This window comes from Larimichthys crocea, chromosome XIII, assembly GCF_000972845.2.
Source record: "Larimichthys crocea isolate SSNF chromosome XIII, L_crocea_2.0, whole genome shotgun sequence".
NCBI lineage: Eukaryota > Metazoa > Chordata > Actinopteri > Sciaenidae > Larimichthys > Larimichthys crocea.
In genome coordinates, this window is record NC_040023.1 from 40,004,628 (window position 1) to 40,028,922 (window position 24,295).

General features: G+C 40.3%; 2 protein-coding genes across 3 annotated transcripts in view; one reads left to right on the plus strand and one right to left on the minus strand.

Annotated features, from left to right (window-relative positions):
• triqk (triple QxxK/R motif containing) overlaps nucleotides 1-16,921 on the minus strand; it is an 83,235-nt gene extending 66,314 nt beyond the window's left edge. The window contains exons 1-2 of the mRNA XM_027287068.1: nucleotides 16,820-16,921; nucleotides 15,980-16,102 (exon numbers count right to left, since the gene is read on the minus strand). The gene's annotated coding sequence lies outside the window, so the exon portion shown is untranslated. The remainder of the gene's footprint in view (nucleotides 1-15,979; nucleotides 16,103-16,819) is intronic.
• Nucleotides 16,922-16,933: 12 nt separating this feature from the next.
• On the plus strand, nucleotides 16,934-23,468 carry cibar1 (CBY1 interacting BAR domain containing 1). Of its 2 annotated transcripts, XM_010736108.3 has the most exons (9): nucleotides 16,935-17,094; nucleotides 18,364-18,598; nucleotides 18,705-18,773; nucleotides 19,664-19,765; nucleotides 20,037-20,042; nucleotides 20,497-20,601; nucleotides 20,905-21,018; nucleotides 22,008-22,127; nucleotides 22,989-23,468. In XM_010736108.3, exons 1-9 carry the CDS (start codon nucleotides 17,066-17,068, stop codon nucleotides 23,115-23,117), a joined length of 909 nt encoding a protein of 302 aa, XP_010734410.1. In that variant the 5' UTR covers nucleotides 16,935-17,065; the 3' UTR covers nucleotides 23,118-23,468. The 2 variants fall into 2 exon arrangements, with proteins under 2 accessions (XP_010734411.1, XP_010734410.1); XM_010736109.3 differs by lacking the exon at nucleotides 22,008-22,127 and having other exon boundaries at nucleotides 16,934-17,094.
• The last annotated feature ends 827 nt before the right edge of the window (nucleotides 23,469-24,295 follow it).

The window sequence follows — 24,295 nt, forward strand, 5'->3', positions numbered from 1 at the left end:
CACACACACCCACGAGGGAGGGAAACAGGAATCTTAATACGTAGACTGTACGATTAATGGTTATTATTAATGACAGCTGCCCATTACGATATAGAGCAAATAGAGCATATACACACACTTGCACGTACAACACAAGCAGCAGCCTATCATCTGTCAAATCGTGTTTGATTATTATTCCCCACTCCTTCACGCACACACATACGGTCATGATGTTGACATGTGCGGCTCGGTGTGGACAGACAGAGAGGAGCTCGAAGGCATCAGTGCTGTGAAGTCTCCCACCACGACTTGTTTCTGATAGTTATGTTAATGGGTCACATATGGGCGTGACAAATGAACTTTGAGGTGACACAAACAACTGATGAGTTCTTCACAGATGATAACACGGGTGTGGGGTGTCATCATGGGTGATGACTTGTCTGTCATTGTTAGTTTGTCTGATATCATTTAGCCAGAGATGACACTGGGTTTGTATCAGAGGATTAAAATGATAGAGTTGGCAAATTCCATTTTTTTTTTCCAATGATGCCCTTTACCTCTTGAGTATTCGGACATTCCTTGTGTACCTGGTACATGCATTTTCTGCATACGCTCATAAATGTCACAGATGAAATATGCAATAGATCCCGGTAACCACATAGCAGATATAATGTCCACCCTGAGAGGTTTCAAAGTTTTACAACACCAAGGTGTGCACAAACAGAGCAGAGATAGAAATGTAATGCCTCGACGTGCTGTAGGCGACACATCCGAATAATGTTCCTCCATATAATAGGCCATAAAAATCAGTGGCTATATCCTAACTGTGCATTTACATGATTTATGCATTATTACTCTTTTAATGCATCCTGCTGCGCACTTTACAGCTGGCCACACATTGTGGATTGCAACATTATCCCGTCCACTTCTTGTTAAGGGAAAATGCATACTATGCATTGTAATATTATGTGTTAATCTCATACGAAAACAGAATTTAACTCACATATAATATGTTTGAGTCTCAAGTGTACAGACCTATCCTTAATGTGCCTTTGGTGCTGTTTTTGTACACTAAACATAGCGTAATCATTAATTACTAATGAACTGTACATTCTTTGCTTCAACACATTTGCATACAGCAAGCTATGCATTGTAGCGTACTTTTTTTTCCCCCAGCCCTGCTTTCTCCACAAGCGTGGCTGTGGGTTCCTTCAAGCTCATTAACTGGAACAATAGCCAAGCTGGCAAATACAACAAATGACTATAGGATTTGCTCGGAACAATTACATATTTTAAAGCAACATGCCCATTGTAAAGCAAAAAACAAAGAGCCTCTCCTTGTATCACACCTGAAGTCGAAAGAGCACCCAGTATGAAAGAGTTCAAAGGGATCTGATGATATGTAGGGAGATGAATCGGCAAACAGCTGGATCTGGAAAGCAATGATCTTTGAAGTGTACTTGAAACAACATGTCTGAACTAGTTTGGTTTTCTTATAAGGTGATTAAGGTTGCTTCGGCGCTTGGGTGGGGGGGTGTGGTTGATTTTTTTTTTCACGCAGTCATCAGAAAAAAAACTTTCTATTCAAGCAAAATTGAATCTACAGAGCTCCATCAAAAGCAGTACTTGGAGCAAGGCCTAAGGCTTTTCTTTGGGTTTCACAATGCCAAGCACTTTTTCCACCCAACAAAGCTGGTCTGAGATATAAGCCCGCTAAAGATCGTGTTGTATGACATCTCGCCGACATTTGAATTATACATCACTTTCTGGGTGGTCAAAAGGTTCTATTCAGCTTCGGAGACAGATTTTATTAAACAATTAGCTCTGAGATCCAAATAAAAAATAAGAAAATAAAGGAAGCTGAATGAGAAATAAAGAAGGAGACCACAGAGAAAACGTCTCAGATGCCTTTTGTCCTTAGTGCTACTGTGTTTGTCCTTTTGTCGTGCTCTGGCTATGAGGGAGTGATGTTCCCTGTAGACAGCTGATACTGACCTTGTACATGGAAATCAGACCTGGAGAGAAAGAGTACAGAGTGTGCAGGTGAAAGCAAGAGAGACAGTGACAGAGGGGGGGGGGGTATATATATGTGCATGTGTGTGTGTCTGTGTGTGTGCATCTGCAGATGTGTACAGTACATGTCTCTGCCTGTTTGCCTGTCTTGTCAGTGACAAGTGTCTGGTGTGACTGCACCTCTGTGTATACGTGCGCATGTGTGGATAAGTGTGATGGGTGCTTGCCACATTTGTGTGCACGCTCCTGTTGTGCACGCGTGTGTCGGTTGGTGTGTGCGTGTGTGTGTGTGTGTGCGAGTGAGGCAGAAATGAAAGGCAGGAGTCCCATCTGTTGTGGTGTAATGACTGTGCTATTTGGAGGCAGGAAAGGTTTGGTGCGGGAGCAGCTGGTACCTCGCCCGGTGACCTTTTAGCATTCCTCCTCTCACCATCTGACAGATGTGTCAACTCGATTATTTCAAAAGGCCCTGAATAAATAAGCGATTGTGAGAGAGCACCGCCCGCTAACCCAAAGAGTCGATGGAACGTAGGCCCCCGCGTACATACACGCAGGTGAAAGTGGATGCAACGTGAAAAAAAAAAAAAAAAACACACACACACACACACACCTGCAAGCGCACAAACACACTCTCAATACTCGCAAAGACGAAGACCGACACTAGCACATGCACAGAGAGCGGCGCAATCGAATTCGCTTCCACTGAACAAAGTAAATGATCGCAGAGGTGAAAGGACGCATCACCCCTGTTGTTGCTTCGCTCATTTCCTACTTTCCCTCGCTCTCCTCCACTCTCTCTTTCTTTTCCCATCATCTGCTAAATAGCTGTTGAGTCGCTGGTATGAGGCTTGGTAAAAGGGGTACAATGGGGGTGAATTGAATGCCATTGTGGTTCGGGTGCCCTTCAAGCACCGCTATTAGCTGAGTGTGGGTGGAGGGAGGAGGGGGGGGGGGGGCAGAGGGGGCCTCAGGTGTTGCTGGAAGGCCGCCGATGGACTCTCATTCCCTGGCGGAACCCACGGCGGACGGATGGGAATGGGAGTCTGTTGTGCATATTGTATATGTGTGTTGGTGTGTGTGAGTGTGAGTGCGTGTGGAGGGGCGGGGGGCTAATTGACTCACTGAGTGATTGGGGGACTGTGAAGAGGCGACCGCAATCAGACCTGCCCTGATAGAGTTTGATGCCTCCCTAAATAGTTTTCAAATGGAGGAGCAGGTGCTGTTTTTCCGAAGCAATCCCCACTGCCCGGCCGTATAAGCGAGAGTGTGTTCTGTGCACGTGTGTGTGTGTGTGTGTGTGTGTGTGAGCATGTCAGTACATGTGCACTAGTAAGACTGTATCCAGGTGATTGTGTGTGTTTTGTGTTATCGTATGGTTCCTTTTTATTAGAATAATCAGTGGGAGAGTAATCAGAATTGGTACGCGTGCGCATTTTTTCCCCATTATTACACGTTATCTATTTTGCCTCGCACTGAGGTCACCTTTAGTTTTAAATTTAACACCTTGAATCTAAATATCAAAACAAAGAATTCTCATACCTAAAATGACAGGAAAAGTAAAAAAAGATGATGGCGAATTGACACGAGAGAGTGGTGAGCAAATACAGATGAGGGTGAAATCCCACAAGAGAGCCTGTGTTACCTCAGAAATTCAATTTTGGTGGCTAAAATTGGAGAAAAGCCCTTCATTTTGTCTCCTCCTCCGTGTTAAGAAAGGCTCGTGTTGAAAATCCTTCGATCCTCACGTCCAAAACCCAAGGGATTTTTAACAGGCCTTGGACTGTCCATCTCTCTCTAGCAAGTGTGAAATGTGCTTCATCAAATCATGTCCAGTCCTCTTGATTCTACCCAGTGGATCCAAACTGGTTTGGTCTGGTTGTTGGGATGTCACGCTTTGAGATGTGTAGAGGCAGTGTTGGCACAGTCCGTTCTTTGCCTGTTTTATTGCCTTGTTTTACATCAACTCCATATGACACGCTTTGAATAACCAACCAAGTGCTTAGGAAAATGGATTATTCAGAGAGAATTTATAACACTTCTGGCACAGAAGTTAAGGCATGTGGGTGAGTGCTCCAAACATATGCAACACTCAGAAAACTGACTAAAATTGATCTGAATCTTCGAAAAGCCAGTCTGTAGCTTCCTTGACAGTCCAAACTTGTATCAACCCAACCTCAGCACGGAGACAAAATTAACATCAGGGCTTTTGCCTGCTGGGTCAGGACCACGAACCATAACCGTGGTCGTTCCTGGACTCCTGTCTCAGTGCTTCTGTCAGCACAGCAAGCATCCCCCATCTATCATCTCCATTGATCTACACTAATGACAGATGGTCGTTATGGGTGGGGGAGACAGATTGCCTTCAGCGCAGCATGGCTTCACAGGCATGTTCAGGCAGCACAGACTGTGCGTGTGTTCTCTGGGCGTACTGGAATATTTGATATCTTATTTCCTCTGATAAACAAGAGTCTATTTTGACTCTTCATCATTACCACGCAAACTGAGAGAGAGAGAAACGCTACTTTAGGATTTTAAGCATTCAGGCAGGAGCCACGAGCACGGGATAAATGTTTCATGCAAGTTGAGGAAAACATCATCAAACCATAGCCCTATCCGAAGAAGAAGAAAATCCATACTAATACATATTTACAGCACTTTTTTGTGTGTGTCTTTCATATCAATGTCTCACTGGTTTAATGTGTATGTAATTATGAAAGAGGAACATCTGTCGGAGTTGTAAAAAAGGCATTTTTGTATGACACCTAAAATCCCATTAGAGAATCTAGGTCACTAACCCATTCACTCATGTAATATACCCAGACACTATCCAGATGCATAGCATGTGGAATGAAGCAAAAATGCTCACTTACCACTATAACATTTTGCTGAATTGTTGCATATTATGCATTTTGTATGGGGCTGCTGCACAGACACAAAGTGTATTTAAAGATGCACAAGCCATGTGTGCATTTCAACTGCTGCTTCATGAGGGATGGGAGTGTAATGTGGGGAATTAGCAGTGTTTGTACTTAGGTTTTGCCTCACAGCAGTGAAGCTATCTTGAATTCTAATCTTTGTTATTAAGATGGGATGTCAAAATCAGAGTCAGCGAGAACAGCCTCTGCAAGATCTTTGTTCAGTTTCCTGGTATTTACTGAAATTGCTATACAGTATCTAATATTATTTTCAATAAGAAAGGCATACCTAGTCAGCTAGGATTCATACACATACATACATTCATATATATTCACAGTTAGATATTCAATACAGACTTTCACACATACTATATTATAAATAATAAGTTATATCCTTGTTCAGGTCATGTTGGAAGAACCTAAGTATCATTGGATGTTTGCAAAATCAAAATAGGGCTGCAGGTAAGTAAGCAAGTAAGATTATCTTAATTACAGATTAATGTGCAGATTATCTTCTTGATCAATGGTTTATTGTTGCCATTGTGAAAAAATGTCCAAGGTTACATCTTCAGTCTTGTTTTGTCTGATTGACACTGACTGTCTCAGGCCCAAATATATTCAGTTTACTAACAGTAAACATTCCTGTCAGAGGCTAGGTTTTGGGGGATTGTTTGTTAAAGGAATGATCTGAAAGATTAATTTATTGTCAGAATAGTTACAAATTATTTTTCTCTCAAACTGATTTCAATTTTAGCTCTAATTGCATGGAAACTGAACAGGCCTAGATAACAACCAGTAATAGTAAGGTTACATCTACAGTCCCACCTTTATAATATAATAGGTATATTACCGGAGTTATTTCACTGTTTACTTAAAAAGCTTGCATGAAGAACTGTAAACAGATCCCTGTGTATCTACTTTTACTACAGAATATAAACAATGCTATAAATAATAACGAAATATCACCGTGGATGTTGAGATAATAATGAGGTCAGTAGCGGTCGTGAGAAGTATATTTGTTCAGAGGAGTATTTATCCACATGTTGTCTCAGCCTTCAGAGGCAATTAAAACAGTATTTCGTTTCAGGTCACACAACAGCAGAGCTCCTTTTGTTTATTAACAGCGAGCCTTGAAAGACTAGCTCTAACTAGCTCAGTATGATTTATTCATAAGATATGGATCTGCATAAAGCCATGTCAATGCAGCAGACTAGCTGGAGGAGGTCAATAAGTGGTCGATGCATATTGTGCTTACATGGGAATTATTCATCATTCTTTTTGACTGTTCATTCACCATCATGTCACAGGACATCAATATTCAACTTCAGTTACCACTCTTATAACAGTAAGGAGGGTGGGTGTAGTTGTCATTATTTTGGTGATGCATTAGCAAGTTTTACTGGTCATGAGGTCAGTTTAATCAATTATTCTGTCCTGTAGGAATATAGAAGATCTGCACGCAGAAAAAACACATACATATATGAATACAGATGTAAAAAGATGGAAGGCAAAACACTTTGGGGATTAACACAAGTTACTGAAATGCATAAATAAAACAGAAGCCTGCTGACTGATGGACTGGACTTTTTTTGATTGAGGAATCCATTTGTACACAAATATATATTGCACTTATTCACTAAAATAGTTATTTAAAAATGTTTATCAAAATATATCTTGGTCTAAGAAAGATAATATGCATAACTATGTTTTCATGAGGCTATATATATATCTAGTCCATGTTAAACTGCCATGTTTGTATAATAATAGACAAGCAAAAAATAGGGCGTTTCATGTTTTTCATGCGTTTCCACCGTAGTTTCTCCTTCTTGCGAGGAAGGATAGGGTGAGGTGAGGGAATAGCAATCATAAACTGGCCCTTTAAAAGCTGGGTATGTACAAAGAGTTGTTCATTGAAAGGGAAAAATGGAATTAATAGAAAAATAAGCAGATGTGGTAATATTAGTTATCAGTTGTCATCAGAATAAGAACTAAATTCCTTTTTCTTTTGGAGAAATCATCAAGTTTTTAGAGTTTTCACTGATGTAAAAAGTTATCTCTACAGCACACAGTGATGGAACCAAAAGCTTGCTCACCCCCCACATTTAAAACCCACAGGGGTAGAAAGCTGATGTTGGATACAACTTGGCCCTCTGCATAAAAATGGGACATGGATGTGTAACCGTGTTCTCGTGTGCAGCAGCAAGAATAACATCTATAATTCAAAATAGTTATTAGGGGCAAGGTGGCGCTACAATCACAGAGCTGTCCCAATTCAAACAAACCACCATTATGAACTTAGATCTTAAAAGCTTGTGCCCTCGTTGGGTCCCAAAGGTCTCCAGCAGCTAGGAGGGCCCCTTGGACCAGCACTGTGATTTAGATGAGGCCATAAAATTCTAAATGGAGATGGGAGGCTAGTTGCTTAATTGACCTTTATTGGGCTCTCTGCTTCATTTGAAGACTGGATATTAAATTAACATGATAATTCAGGCCCAGCGTGTTAATGCCACTATTTCTCCCCCTTTCCCCCCCACATTTTAATATCACCCTGTAACTTTTATGGCCCGCATTGATTTAGCACTGCTTTTTATTAACTGGCTTTAATTTTCCATATTGGCACACACTTACACAAAGAAGGTTTTATTCCAATTGAGCAGAGCACTGTTACAGGATTGAGGGTTTATGAGGCCATTTCTATTAAAAACCTCCCCTATTCTTACAGTGACATATATGGACTGTAACACGGGGATGAGATCTAATATGTATATAGGGGAGCCCTGCGGCTGGTTATTGGACCTACAGTACTTGTGTCAAGGTTGTTAGTGCAGTGCTTCAATTATATATCATGACAAATTGTTGCACATAAACACAGGCAGGGATATTTTGCATAATGAAATAATTAGAATCATAAGAAGTATATTACTTTCATAAAACAAAACCAGTGTAATATTCAAAACAGACATATTAGACTGTACATAAACCCACTACTGTAACATTAGGTGTTAACCAAATGGGTAACCAGCTCAGTTCCGGTCAGACATCAGTAGATTTGTTGGTAACCCTGACACAGTCAGTAACAGTGTAGTAAAAAAGCCACTAAATAGTTCAACTTCTGTGTAAAATAGTGATTAATGTCACTTTTCACTTGTATGTTCCATTGTTCTTGGGTGTATTTCTTCTATGAATAGTATGTTTAATTACAGGAATGCCTGTTTTTATTCGTCCAAATATCTCAATAATCTTAATAAAACCTTGACACACCAAAACAGATACTCACTGCTGTATGCAAAAATCTATTCTTTATGGGGCTGACTATTATTTTAAGGCTATAAGGATACCACCGCATACCGTTAATGTTTATGTTCAAGTTATGCAGCCATCTGAGGTGAAATGGAAAAGTTGCGGTCTGGCTTTTATCGACAAGGCCGAGAGAGCGCTACTGTCCTCTTGTGGAAGCAGTGGAGCTGGCATTTTGAGGCAGTGGAGATAGGATCGTGATCTCTAAAGGAGAGAGGACTCAAAGTAAACTGAAATGAAAGTGTGGCCAACAATACAGTTTTCCTAACTGTTGGTCATAAATACACACTCAGTCATGAATTTACACAACCCTCTCTGCCAATAGACGGTCTATATAAACATTCAGTTTGCATTCAGCCATGAATGTTTCTTTAAATGTTCTCAGATTTTCAAGAGTCCTGACTGAAATAGTTGAAGTGGTAATGCTGGTGCACAGATTTAGTGCCACGGTAACCTTTGGATCTTATCAGACAAATCTTGTAACACTCATCTGAGATCATTGCTGTCTAAAAGCACAAATACATGCACATCAAAGTGAACACACACTTTTGCCACCCCTTAATGAAGAAGATGAAGAGGATTACAGATCAAAACATTTCAGTGTTCGATGTTCGTATGAGTTAGCAGTGACCTGCATGTCAAAACCTCAAAGCCACATACCAAGAAATGTGTGTGTGTGTGTGTGTGTGTGTGTGTGTGTGTGTGTGTCAGAGAGAGACAGCGAGCACTTAAAATGTAGATGGACAACTCCACACAAATACACACTAGAAAAATAGGGACACACACTGCCAGCCTGACAAAAAGCCAATAACCCACCAGCACATTAGAGGTGAATTGCTTCCCGGATGCAGCCCCTTTCCCCCTCTCCTAAGTGGGTGCATTATCATTTTGTCTGTCACAAAAAAGAGGAGCCAAAGAATATGAATATGCGTTTACATCTGTCTTCCATTAATATGCATGCCTGAATCCACATCTCAACACAAAGCCAATTTTCTGGCCATCTGGGGGATGGCTGGTAGAGGTAATGAATATTCTTTATGAATATGTTTTATTTTGCGAGGTGGCGATACATCATGAGCATGCCGCTATCATTCTCTACTGTCTCTCAGTTGCTCTCTGCCTCTCTGAGGCGCTGGGAACCGTCACTGCACAACTTGATGAGTTTAATTAGTCTGTATGGAGGAGGGATGGATGGATGGACAGATGGAGGGAATGTTGGATGGAAGGAATGAAAAAAAAAAAGCTTTTACCACACAGACTCTCTCTCTCTCTCCCTCTCTCTCTCTCTTTCTCTAATAGCAGCCTTAATAAGCCACACACCTGCTCTGAATGGTGATGCTAGAGAGAAATACGGCTGAAGGTAATAGCTATCATGACTTCTGCAGTAACTAGTCTACAGTCCTGATGTTCATTTAATTACCAAAATAAATTATGACTGAGATAAACCTCATCGAATACCCATTGGTTTTTACTATGTTTCTGTTTGGCTGTCCACACAAGCAGATTCACCATCCAGTTTTACCTTTAAGTTTCTTAGATTTCCACAAGAAGAAGATTCAAAGCTTATTTTGATTTGAACATGTGCAGACAGAAACTTACTTTCACAAGATTTTTTTAATAAAATATCACAACGAGTTTCACACACAAGTAAAATATTACGCAATTGCCTAAATAATTTCTGGCACAAATCCAAAAAACTGCATCACTGGCATATGCTGTGTTGAGGAACATGCTGCCTAATTACAAGGGTACATGCATTTTTATGACAGCGAGTTAAGAAATGAGGATAGAGAGGTGGATTGTAGGATATGTCCGCCTGTAGGCACCTTTATATGTCACGTCGATGATTTAGACGTCAGTGACAGTATTACTGTTGCTCGCACGTCTCTTGGGCCTTGGCACAGTCCATTGGCTAGTGGTGTCCTTTAATGATTTATGATTGAAGTTAGCCTGTGAGGTCCCCAGAGGATCCCCCTAGAGCGAGAGGCACAGGGAGTGACCAGTTTTATGGCAGGACTGGGAATCAATTATGCTAACGGTGGCTAATGAATGCACTTGAGGGAACTGCTCCCCGCACTCAAGGGCCATTTTTTCCAATTTGCATATTGATGGTAGAAAGACAGTAGCCACTTTCATCTGCCTGTGATGGAGCACCATGGAAATGGACTTCTGTGTGTTCCTTTCACTCTTACTGTAGATCGCTTCGTTTTGTCTTTATATAAATGGTTTAAATACTTGATCATCATTTGTTAACATACAGTAGGGAAAAAATGGTCCGTACAAACAATCTTTTCCCCGCCTCTTCAAACTATTTAATAGGGTTACAATATTGCGCCCTCAACCAAGCCGCTTCCTCTTTTTCAATAGTCTGAAGTCATTTTCAATTAGAGCTCTTTTGTGGTCGGAGTTGTGGAAGTGCTCCAGTTTCTCCCCAATGGACTCTGATAGACACTGTATGGTTTAAGAGGAATAATGGTGAGGCTTTTTACTGCCACCAAGGTTAACATGCATTAAAGTCATCTGTTTGCAAAGATGGACCTCTGGCAACACTCTCACTCTCACTCCACTAAAATGCATTAAGGTAAATAACGCCAGACCAAGAGAGAATCACTATGTCCGATGGGTCTCAGTGAAGTAAAGAAGGCTATGAATATGAAATGTGCTATGAATAAGTTATGTGTTGGTGGTGACACTGCAAAAAAGACAGGGTGCGAGATTTTTCAGAATGCCGAGGGCTTGCCATCTCATTCGACGAGATGATGAAAGTGATATGAATGATTTGATGTTTTTTAACAGCTTGACTCTATGTTGCTGACAGTTAGAGAAGACTGATACCATTCTGTTCATCGGTCTGTTAAATAAGAAGAAGAACACTAGCTTTGCTTAGCACAGTGGTTCTTAACCTTGTTGGAGGTACCGAACCCCACCAGTTTCATATGCTCATTCACCGAACCCTTCTTTAGTAAAAAATAAAATATGATTTTTTTACTGGTGCACAAAATGAACCGTGCATTAACATCACCTTGTTCAAATAACAAAACCAACACAGTGCATGAACTCACAACAACTTACCTCAGTGTGACTTCTGCTGTTGCCTTTGAGAGACCAGTTCAGATATGCGTGGCTTCACCTTGGCAAGTGCCAGCCTCATGTCATTTTCACAGCAAAGTCTGTTCCTTTTCTTAGTTTTTATGTCCAGCATCCTCGAAAACGATTGCTCACAAAGATATGTTGTAACAAATGGTATAAAAAATTATCATATTGATCCTACAGTTTAGGGAGTGGTATCAAGCTTCTCATTTAAATCTCAGCAAGAAGACAAACAAGCCTATGTCCCAAAATGTCAAACTATTCCTTTAACCAACCCACAAACCAGCGTCAATGACATTCTTCAGCATGGCTAGTTCATGTAAACCTGAATAGTGACAAATCAAATAAAAATGAACATGCATGTACAATATATGTGCCTTTTGGGGTATCTTTATTATCCTGTGTGAAAACAATATGATAAAAAAAATAATTTGCAGTCAGAAAAGGCTGCATTACCACAGTCATGGAGTATCATACCTGGGGAAGATTGGGCAAAAGTTTGGGCACAAATAAACTTCTAGAAACTTTCATGAGTGACGCTATCACTTGGTGGAATAGACAGACAGAGGCAGACAGGCAGTGTTGGAGGCTCCCACTAATTTGATCTGGTGACATTTTCTTCTCCGGCTCCTCGGGGGAAAAGAGCAGCAGAGAGGGAGTGAGGGAGTTAGAAAAAGGAGGTGTTAGAGAGAGAGAGAAAGAGTAGGAGAGAGAGAGAGATGGAGATAGAAAGAGAGAGCGAGATAGAGGGATGGCGAAGGAGACACTAATGAACGCAGACAACAAAGACCCTAACCTGAGCGCCGAGCCCCTGGAGACACAGAGAGGTTTCTCATTGGGTCAATAAAAGCACTGGACCGTGTCTGCGTTGGCTTGCCCTTCAAGCACCCGCTTAACTGCAGAGGGAGGACTTTTGTTCAAGGTTGCCGGAGTTAAAGGGAAATATCACTGAATTTCCTGTGTGATTCAGAAACCATCTATCATGGCTGTGCACAGGGAGGAGGAAAATCGGTGACACACCTCGTTATGTCGTTATGTATGTTGTCAGACTGATGTACATCTACATAAAGAATTCATCAGGAGAGGTGAATGTTGCTGTGATAGTGGAAAGGTTCGCCTGCATAAGCGCATTTCAGTCAAAGCAGACAGTTAAAGCTGAAATAAAGTTTAGTTGGATGTTAAAGTTGAACTTAAGATTGACAACTTGATTGTCTGTATGATAGATTGAAAAGTTTTGCTTTTTCTTTTCTATTCAGGCCCTCTCCGGACAAGCAATTAATTGCATCTGAGAACAAATCAATTCTTAATTTAGCGGCTAGTTAAAAGTTATAACGCTGAAAACTGAGTTTGAAGCACACCGAGAGTGTGGATATATTTCCCACTGGATATTTCAGGGTTAATTCCTGCAAGAGAGCAGTGTTGTGTCCCTCTGCCAAATCAGAAGAATGTAGCAGTTAGAGGAAGGAGAGGAAGGTTAGCCAAAATCAGCATGATGAGATATTGACTCTTGGCTTGTAATTTCATTTTATGCACCAAGTGGCAAACAAGATATCACACTGTTCATAATCCTCAGCATCCCTGAACACACACACACACGCACCCACACACCTCCCACAGGCTCTTTCTTGTTATTAACAGGGAATCTAAAGCTGTATGTGTGCGAGGAGAGTCTCAAGTCTGGGGTCTTCACACTGGGACTCACACCTGAAGGGGGAGAGTCAACACACACACACGCACATAAACACACACAAGCTCGCTGGGGGAGACATACTTGGTTGCCCCGCTAAATCCCCCCACATCTGACATATGTCACTCCCAATCTGTTCAGCAGGCCACACATCTCTCCAGTGTCATACTGGTATGGAGGGCTGCAGAGAGGAGGGGGGGGGTTCATGCAGAGAGAGCTGAAGACTGAACAAGAGGGCACAGAGGGACAAAGACGGAAAGAGAGAGCGAGGAGAGGGCACGAACGAGGCAGAAAGAGCTGCTGCTAGCGGCTGGTTGCTACCCTCTCCTTGCTAATTGGTAGTTTGGAAACAACACCATCTGTTCTTGAAGAAAGTCAGATGCACAGTGTAAAAAGATGCCACCACTCCTTAATACACTTACCCACAGCCAAGGCAAATAACTCAACAGCCCCCAGGCATCTTTCAACACAAAGATCCTGCAGGACACCCAGCTAGACAGACATCTGTTACATTTATTATAATGTTTAGGGATTTTTAGGTTGCTGCCAGGGAGTCCTGAATAATGTAAACATATGATGATGAAGGTAGTGAGGAAAGAGGTGAGTTAGTGCATGAATTAATACTTCACAAGCTGCTCAAAATTCACCTGTAACCACTATTTGGGGCTTAGATGAAAAGACAAATGGAAGTGGATTGCCATCATGTGGCTGAGTAATGCAATCACACTGAGGCTCTTCTTACTATAAAAGTGCTGCATTGTATATTTGTACAACAACTACTCCAAAAATTCAGGAGGAAAATTTGCACCGTGATACATGACAGAACTCCATTTAGAAACATAAATATCAGTAACTAACGGTGCAGCTGCAAATAATGCAGAACTGCCAGAATCTGTAACAGATTCTTCCTCTGAGCCATCAAGGTCAGTGTAAAGGCAATTCTGAGATTTCCTTCAAAATACATAAAATTTGTTGGAAAATAGCTGCTGAAAACATGTGAAAAGACGAACGATATTTTACTGAAATGTGGAGTTAGAGTTTAAAGCAGTTTTTCACCAGTTTTCAGTCCAGGATTTTTTGGGCGGTCCTAAAGGGTGGCTCGATGACACGCTGAGGCCACCCTGAGCAGAGAGATTAATCCATCTCACTCAGAGTGTTTCAAAGTCGGTCATGTCATTTTCTGAACTCATCTGACACGTTTCAGTTGCTTCAAAACTGCTGCTTGACTGCTCCCATTTCTTTTTTTGACACGTAATTTCATAAACTTGTCAATATTTTTAATCATTCAATTTCGGCTGGGTGGTTAATAACACTTTCTCCTTTGGTCTGATAAACTCAGAACACATATTCGCTCATTCTTCCTTACACACACTTTAACTCTGTTTAACCTCCTCCAAACACACACACACACACACACACACACACACACACACACACACACACACACACACACACTCGCACTACACAGTCAGACACACACATGGACGTACAGTAATGAAGAGAAAATCTGCACTTCAACTGCTGCTATTTCTTTTGGAACACGTACGTGTTTCATATGTTTTTATCGATGTTATTGTATTAAAGTCTCATTCTGCTGTGTACATGAGCAACAACTGAGTGTGCCGTGTAGGTAATTTTCCTTGATACCGTGCAATCAAAACTGAAACAATATTTTTTTCCATCGAATTCATTACAGTACTCTATAGTCTGCATAAAACTAATGGTGATTACTTGAATTTGATGTGCCATCACGCATCAGATGTTCCCATTTAGTTGATATTTTTATTAAACTATCAAAAGGAGAAAAAAAAAAAGTATAATGACCCGTCATCTGCCACGGCAGAGGAAGGTTATATCAGAAGCATTTAAGAAAAAAATGAATCTATACCAGCATCAGCTGTACCACAGAGTATAAACCGGATCCTCTTGGGATTCCAGGCACACAGCTCAATGCAATGACCGTGTTTTACATCGCCAATCTGTTACAGTGGGATCTCCCCTGCTTCAATCCCATGGATGATTAAGCATGATAATTAAGGTTTTTGGACATTTTCCACAGAGGAGCAGACGTGGCAGCTGGTGACATTCATGCATTCCCAAACACAGAGGAGGGAATTACAATGAGGCCTCCATTCATTTCAGTGATCACAAAGTCTGCTCTTGGCATCAGTTCAAAAACAGTCAAGCTGTTGTTGAAATTGACTATTTGTGGCTGTCTTTGTTGCAATGTAAGCTATGTACCTTGATCTAATTGGGGTATTATAGAAGCCATAGAAAGCAGTCAAATATTTGTTTTTTTTCTGCAGGGATATTCACTTGCCATTGAGAAGAACCACGGAGATAATTAACTGACTTGTTTAATATTTTGGTTAATGCCTCTAACAGACCAATATTAGACATTCACAGCTGCTTTTTAACTTGTCTTTTGGTATCTTGATAAGTGTTGGGCTTGTTGGCCCGACAAAGAATTTATCATTGAGCTCAACTAGCCGTAATCTCTATCTAGCTTGCAATGTTCTTTTTCTTTTTTTTAATAAAGACCTTTAATTGACGTCATTATGTATCTGTTTCATTTTGGGTACCTGCCCATGTTTTTGTAGAGGATAATGAAGAGATGGACACTGGCCAAACAGACCCTGTGGCTACAAAATATTAATTACAGATTAGCCTTAGAGAAGTAGACGTAGGAATAATATTTATAAAAGCCTGTTGGAAACAGGTGGAAACTTTAACAGATCATGTTCGTGTTAGATGAATGAGTTATTCATAACAATAAAAATAACATTGCAGGCATGGTCTCTACAGCCTTGAAACTATCTGAATGATCTAATCAAAGACCGGAGAGAAAAGCATGTGTGTTGAGTAATTATTGTTGATAAAGGTAGTAATGAAAGAAGTATTCAGATGCTTACCAGCAATACCTCATGGTAAAAACACTTAATAACAACTACATATCCCGCATTTAAAGTCTAACATGAGTAAAAGCACTGTATTCTACCTGTGGTTCAGCAGGCTGTCCAGTCACCTCAGGGTTTGTGATTCAATTTCCAGCTCCTATTGCCACTGAGCAAAACTGCTGCAATAGCTTCCAACAGCCCCTCGCATGTTACTTCACTGCTATCTGTGTGTGTGAATAAGAATATCAGGTTGAAACAGTGTTATATTAATAAATAATATAAAATCCAGACCAACATTACCAGCAATAGATACTGTGTCTCCACAAAAGTTTATTATAAAAAGATTAATTGTTGATGGGCCAAACATGAATATAGTTTATTATAAGAAATGTCAGCTAATGTTGCTTTTACACACAGAGGATAAAACATTATTTTGGTTAATAATAATAATAATACATTTTATTTGAGAGCGCTTTTCAGGGTACTCAAAGACACTTTACAGAGAAGAACATTAAATCATCAAAACAATATAAGACAGTGCACTAAAAACACATTAGACATTAAACATTAAAAAGAAATTTTAAAAAGGTGTGTTTTTGTTAGAGATTTGAAGGTGGGCAGGTCAGTGCAGTCAGTGGTTGGGTAGTTTAAGCATCATATTGCTGTGCTTATGTTTTGTGTGTATAATCTTGATCTGCTAATCAGCTTTGTTTAATAAATATGGGGTAAAGAAGTGCTACTGTTCTTCTGAAATGTAGTGCTACTACAGTGCAAGTACTACAGCTATAGTAAAGTATAATATATTTACTCAAGTACGCACAGGCCGTTACTACTACTACTACTACTACTACTACTACTACTACTACTACTACTATTAGAGATATTAGCAACACACAACATTTCATTTTAGCAAAATTATAAAAAAACAAAGTTTGCCTTACCTGGCTCCGAGCTGTGTCCTCCACGAGAGTCCACAAAACATACAACTGTAGCTATAAAGAACATGCAGCGCCACGGACTCAATCTCCCAAAATGCAATTCTCAAGCGGAAGCGGACTCCATGGAAACGGCTGACTGGCGTGCTAGCCTGTGCTAGCCTGGGAGAAGAAGAAGCAGCACAGTTAGCCAGCGTTAAATCTGGATCTTTGTAAACTTGAATACGTTTCATTTCCCGCCGCTCTGCAGAGATGAGTCGTACGCCGGACGCAAGAGCGAGGTAAGAGACAGTCAGTGTGCTTAACTAAATCCTCCGTTAACGTTAGTTACAAGAGAACTAGTGTCGGTAAGTTACTGTACGTGTTAATGTTAGCGGTTACAAACATCAAACTCGCACGGGCAGCGAGGATACCACAGGATGGATTACAAATACACGAGTAACGTGTTTTCCGTTACTCATCATCAGTAAGTGCAAACACAAGGCGCCTTTAGCAGACCATGGTGAGAGAGCCATTATCCCCAGATTGACTTCAAAACGGATTTCCGTTTGTAATACCCAAAATAAAGCTCAAATATAAACGTTACTTTATAGAAAATGTCCTCTTCTCAAATGGTAACTAATCTTGGTTGTTTACTCTTTGTCACTGTCATCAGTACTGATGAAGAAATAGGCTTTATTCTTTTGCACTATTTGGGGTGTTGGCAAGGCGTAGGGGGGCGGCGGACAGATATATATATATATATGTATATATATATATATATATATATATAATAATAATATTATATATATAGATATATATACTAAGCGAAGTAGTCAACATAAAGACAGGTAATGTTCATTCTCGTAGATGAAAAAATTGTTATAGATATCTATATATATATATATATATTATAATATAGAGATAAGATAACACACATATATAGGATAGTCAACAATAAAGACCGGTGATGTTCATTCACGTTGATGGATATAACTTGAATCTTGTTTTTTTTTTTTTCCTTTGAAGTTTTTGGAGAATTTGTCTCAACATGGTAAAACATTTTGTGCTTGGTTGGCAAAAAAGGAAGAAAAACAATGATGCATGTTGAATTGAAGTAACCAAGCTTGGATGTGTTTGTACAACAAGCTTTTAATAGAAACAAACTCAAGGGGCCACAGTAAAAAACACCCTTGGGCACATGCGCTTGACTGACTAGACACTATATCTTTAAAGTCCGGTTTCTATATATTTTATTATATATATTTATATATAACCTATTGTTTCATCCATGTGAATGAACATAATAGTTGTATGTTTTGTTTTTTCACCTGTCTTTGTTGTTGACTATCCTGTAGATTTTATTCTTCACATCACATCCACAAGATGTTTTTGTCATTGACGGCCTGCTACATCTTGATCTAGTTAGGAAATTCAAGTCATGTCATTTATTATACTAGACAAAACAATTATAATCTCTTACCTGCACAAATATGTGAAACAAATTCTCTTCTGTGTCCCCATACACTTTTTGATTACTGCCTTTTAATGTTGTCTATCGCCCTCTCCAGGGACAACCAGACAAGAAAGATCCAGGAAAACATCACCAATGTGGAGAAACATTTTGGAGAGATGTGTCAAATGTTTGCTGCCTATGTCCGTAAAACAGCCAGACTACGAGACAAGGCAGACAACCTGATTCGGGAAGTCGGCACGTATGCAGACACAGAAACACCAAACCTGAAGAGGGGCATGAAGGAGTTTGCTGACCACCTGGCCAAGATTGAGGACTACCGCCAAGCTGAGGTAAAACTACAGTGTACAGTGTTTCCTTTTGATTATAATTTCATATTGACAGTATCAGCCTAAATTTGTTGAGCCAGAACTTGACGTGAAGTTATTTGCTTTACAGGTGGAGCGACTTGAAGCCAAAGTCATAGAGCCATTAAAAAGCTATGGAGCCGTAGTGAAACGTAAAAGAGTAAGTGTTAAAACTGATAAGAAAAAAAATAATAATTAAAAACATTTTACTGAAATTGACTATGAGGTCTAAATTGTTTAAAAATATAAATTTCGTAAAAGCACTGACATTACTCACTCTCTTATTCTTGCACCGGCTGTCATTGAACATAAAATATCATCAGAGTGCCTCAAAGACGGAGAAATTGTAAATTACTGCAGTGTTTTTGAAGGCCACATTTCAAGTTTAAATGTGCTTCAGCCTTCAAGGATGCAGCAATTGTGTCAAAATATGAGAGTAGAGGGGTTTAGGAGGCAGATAAGAAAACAAAGTAATTTAATGTAAGTGTTGTTTTGACTGCATGGCCACATGATGGCAGTATTGTTGTAATGATAACGTCCCTCTGGCACAGCAGCCTCTCTTTGTGCCACGCATTGTCTCCCCTCTCATAGTATATTTCTTTTTGGACATTTCTGGCTAAAATCATATAGTGTTGCTGTGAATTATCAAATTCAATTATAAAATTAGTCTTTCAAATATGTTCACATTGCAGATCTTCTAAATTTTCAAGCAGGAGCTTTGGTCATTTGTTATACAGACAAAGTGAGCTTGTCAAAATCTAATTAAATCTGGTTAAATTAAGTTATTTAGTCATAAAAAAGGATCTTGGCTTTATTACATTTTCTGTCAGTGCTGAAACGGTACAGTATCAGTATACCATTCTTTAATGTAACGTTCCTTTCACATTACTCGCTGTTTCAGAGTAAAGATAACACAAAAGCCTGGAGCTGCACCAAATGTTTGTCAGATGATGCCCTTTAATATTTGAAAAACTGTCACTGTTTTATTGACTCTCACTGTTGTTTCTCATAATGACTACTGTGCCCTTGTGTACATGTGCATCCATGCAGGAGGATCTGAAGACAACTCAGAGTGCCAGAGACAGAGAGGCCAAACAGATGGCTCAGCTTGAGAGGACCAGACTGAGAAACCCCTCAGACAGGCAGATCATTGTATCCTTGTCCCGTTTCTCAGATTCACTAGAATCAAACAGACAAAAGACTTTTAATGTTACAAAAACCAACTATATTTATTTTCAGAACAGGCGACATCTTGTGTTGGGTTAATTTCTTGTCTATTATTGAAATAATTAATGCTGCTAATTAATCCTGCATGACAATTTGTACCCAGTTGCAGTGTGTAGATCAGGATCAGTGTGCAGAAGTAGAATAAACGCAAACAACAGGCTAATATTTGTTGGTGTTTCCTTGACAAAGCCTTCAGTCTCAGGTGTGTCCTATGTCATCAGTGCATCTCATCGCTGAAAACATACTTCAGAATTTGAAATGGGAGTGTAACAAGTCCAACAGAAATCAACCAACATGTTATAAAAGTTCAATGAATGCTGTTGAGTTATTGTCAGACCAGTTCTAGTTGACATTAAGGTGTTAAATTGCATGCATGCATGATACACATATATCAAAAGTGCAGAAGCTATTATTTCCCCTTCCTGTAAAAGTATGTCAACATCTGAAGGGCAGATAGGTGGAGCAGGTGGGACTGCAGGTCTGAAAGCTCTGCTACTGCTAACTTGGGTATCAAGTATCCACTTTCTAATTGCCTAAATCAATAAGCACAAAGGTATTCTGCTGAATGCGTGACACACTGTGGCTTCATTTATAAACTCTTGTGTTGGTCTGACATGTTTTGGAGTATGTTTTATATTCATCTGACCTCCCATCAGGCTGAAAGTGAACTCCAGAGAGCCACAATGGATGCCACACGGACCACCAGGCAGCTGGAGGAGACCATAGACGAGTTTGAGAAGCAGAAGATCCGGGACATCAAGGTCTGCTGCTCTCAACTCTTTGTCCACCTCAAATTAAGAACTACAATTTCAGTGGTGGGGAATGTATGACCGTTGAAGCAGTGGGCGGCAGTGAAGTGAAACCAGACAGTGGTAATTTTCAGGGTCATTTTTGACACCTGCCCACACCTCTTATTCCTCCGTCAGTTGGTTGAAACTATTCTTGTTTTGTCATCTCAGAACTCTTTTTCATGTCTTGTAGCCACCAGGCAGTTGTGAGTCATTTCAAATAGCGTCAAAAGCTTATGCAGCAATATGATATTATCTATCTTCCCCCTTTTATAGAAAATCTTCGGTGATTTTGTGACCGTGGAGATGTCGTTCCATGCCAAGGCTTTGGAGGTGTACACTTTGGCCTACCAGAGCATTCAAAATGTGGATGAAGAAGAGGACCTGGAGGTATGCTGATGCTGTGCCCGGTTGTCATAATTAGCCTGCCAAGCATGAGTGTTTTTATGAATGTGACGGTTTGCGGCTAAAAGTTGATCAGTTAGGGTTTACACCCTGTGTACACCCTCTGCTGTGCACTTGAATAACCTGATGGTTATTTAAATAGACCAAGCTAACACGGTGTTATGCACCCATTACTCATCCACACATTACTCATACGCACTCTTTCGTCCACACCCTTGATGTGGTAACTTTGAAGTAATATGTGGTGTATTCTGCACAATTCAGAACCATGCTACCCTTTTAGTCGTGTTTACAGTGGAGGACTGCCGAACTATTTTAAGAGACAAAGTCTGTAGTGTGAAAACAGAGGATCGACGATATTCAAGAGAGCAAAGTTTCCTCCTGCAGATGCCCTTCTGCTGTTTTCCCTCCACCCTTTGCCATCTCATCTGTGTGTTTTTGCACTGAATCATCTCTCATCCATTCACATTGAAGTGAAACTCCTCACCCAGACAAGGCTGTTTTTCAGTGACTCACCGAACAAAGCATGGGAGATTGAATCATTCGAAAAAGGCACAATGACAGGCATGAAGATCATCCTGATCAAGAGCACTTGTGGAATTTATTTTGCACACACTGAAAACCATCATGGTGGTTTAAATGACAGTATGCTGTGCTATCAGAGGCATACCTGCTGAGCTGCTTTGTGTGTGACCAAAGAAAGACCGGCCCAGTTGTTGATTTGCTGGATGTTCCAGGTCATAGAGTATTCAAGCAATTTTTTGTTGCATAACATCTCCTAACTGTATGTGTTAAGCTGCGTAAATAATTTTAGATTTGTCGCACTGTGGCCACTTTACAGTCATTTTCAAAATAAATAGTTGTCTCATGTTGTACTCTATGCACACATTAAGATTGCCAACGGGTGTGTGTAGGCATTGCTTCCATTCTCCTGTTTCTCTTTGGAAAAATGTAGCGCCTACTGTCTTTGGCAGGTGTTCAGGAGTTCGCTGCACCCCCCTGACTACCAGTCACGCTTAGACATAGTGCGAGCTAATTCCAAAACCTCCCTCGATCGGACCGGGTCCTTCCTGAGTACATCAGGGACTTTACAGGTAAGATACAGACAGTACATAGATGCTCTATTATAGAAACTAGAACTTCCCCAAAAGATCCCTGTTTGACTAAGTTTCTGTTATGCTTTTTTTTGACTCTGATAGTTGCATAACTTTCACCGTGATGAAAAAAATTCCCTTCTTTCTTTATCGACCACAGTGATCTTCCTCATACCAGTAGAGGCTGGTGTTCAATAACTCTGAGTCTTATCAGTCGTGCCTATCTGCATGCGCAGCATCACCTCATACATCATTCAGTTTGAATTTCCACACATTATCACATGTCATGCACGTCATCACACATGTGCCACCTTGTAAGTTTGTAGGATTTGATTTTGAAAGGTCCGGAACAGCCAGTCTTCCCTTTCTCACTAAATGAGTCGTCTCATTGTATGTCTTGAAAGAAATATCTTCTAAGTCTCATAGGGTGTGTTCAGACTTCATATCCTATCTAGAAATGTCCAGATTGTAGCTTGCCTCAAAAGCATCTTACGACACAACTTGAGATCATACTTTGCTTGCTCAACCATTAGATTTGAATTTATCTCTGGGAAACTGCGATCAGTGCTAAACAAGAAACACATTTGGAGTCAGGTATACAGCTAGAAAATTGGATAAGAAACCCTCCAGGGAAAAACTGAGTATAAAGTATAGAGTTGTATAGTATTACAAATATGGAAAGGAGTTTGTGTCATTGCTCATTGGGGTGTGTCAGGTCTGTACCTGTATTGTCTCTGGACTTCACAGCAACCCTATCAAGGGAGAGATGTTCTGGGGGGAAATCGCAGAAGCACCAATTGTGCTTAATGACTATGTGCTAAGTGTTTTTGCTGCATAGTGACTGTTTATTTGTTGTCACAGCAACAAAGGGCCTCCAACCGGCAGACAAAAAGAGAGGAGGAGGAAGAGGACGACGAAGAGGACGAAGATGACTCTGAAGAGGAGGAGGATGACGAGGACGAAGAGGAGGACACGGATGATGACAGTTAATGGGATTTCTCGTCTTACTTTGTGTTCTTCGTCTGTATGGAGCTGAAAAGGAAAACAAATGTTGTATTACTGTTTTTATAATGTTGTGAAAGAGATGCCGTGTCATTGCCAAAATCACCTCAGACAGGTGGTGTGAGCAGTATTGTAGTGAAAGTGTGTTGTAGTCGTGTGATGCGTTGTTCTTTACTAACATTCATCCTCGTAATTCCAGCCAATTATTGTCTTAGCTATATTTTTATATGACACACGATGCCAAAATACGCACTACATATTCACTTGTAACATATTATTAGTGGATTTTACTGCACCATGTTATTCATCTTTATAAATAAAAAAAGATGTTGCTTTGTTCCAGTGAATTGCTCTTCTATAATAAGTACATGGTGTACCCTCAGTCACTTTGCATAAAAAATGCTAGCGGAGAGGCTGATTGTTATTTTAGAAATTGTTCAGAGTGTGAATCAGTCTAAGTGACAGTAGTTACGTGACGACTGCGGTTTGAAAGTGACTCATCTCTTCCACAGACAAGCAAAAGTGGTACAAATGAAGCCGGGGACATTTTGCACCACGCTGTCTGTGTTTATCAGGATATATATATATATTATATGTGTATATGTGTGTTACAGTATGTGTTGTCTGTCACAGTGGAGGCTGCTGCTTCCGCTGTGTCCGCTGATGGCTGCTATGTCTCTTTTGCATGAGTCATTCAACACATTTATCATTCCCTGGCTGCCTGTGTCATGCTGTATACTTCAACACCCCCCCGGGCCCCCCCCCCCCCACACATAAACATATTACAGGTCGTATGTGATATATATATATATATAAGAATACATGTATATTTACGCACATGGACAAACTGGATTCGTGGAGCAGTCGTGCAAGCAGCAGCAAGATTTTCTTTTTTGATGTAACAAATATGAGGGCTACCTTACAGCAACACTGATTATCTCAGTGACTGTAAGATAAAAAGCTGTGTAGGTGGTGTGTCATCAGCCCTCTGCGCAACAACACCTGAATGCATACAAAGGTTAATGTGCATGCAAACACAAACATGGTAACATGCACTCAGTCATACCAGTTTGGGTTTGGTGTGCTGCGGATTTTAATGGCCTGCAATGAGTCATCACCTATAAAGTATGCGTTTGTGCAAGTGAGTCAGGGAGTTTATCCAATTC

Coding starts and splice junctions, on each gene's coding strand:
- cibar1 (XM_010736108.3), top strand. CDS start 17,066: ATGAGTCGTACGCCGGACGCAAGAGCGAG. Junction 21,019..22,007: donor ATGAAGAAGAGGACCTGGAG/GTATGCTGATGC, acceptor TGTCTTTGGCAG/GTGTTCAGGAGTTCGCTGCA. Junction 22,128..22,988: donor GTACATCAGGGACTTTACAG/GTAAGATACAGA, acceptor TTGTTGTCACAG/CAACAAAGGGCCTCCAACCG.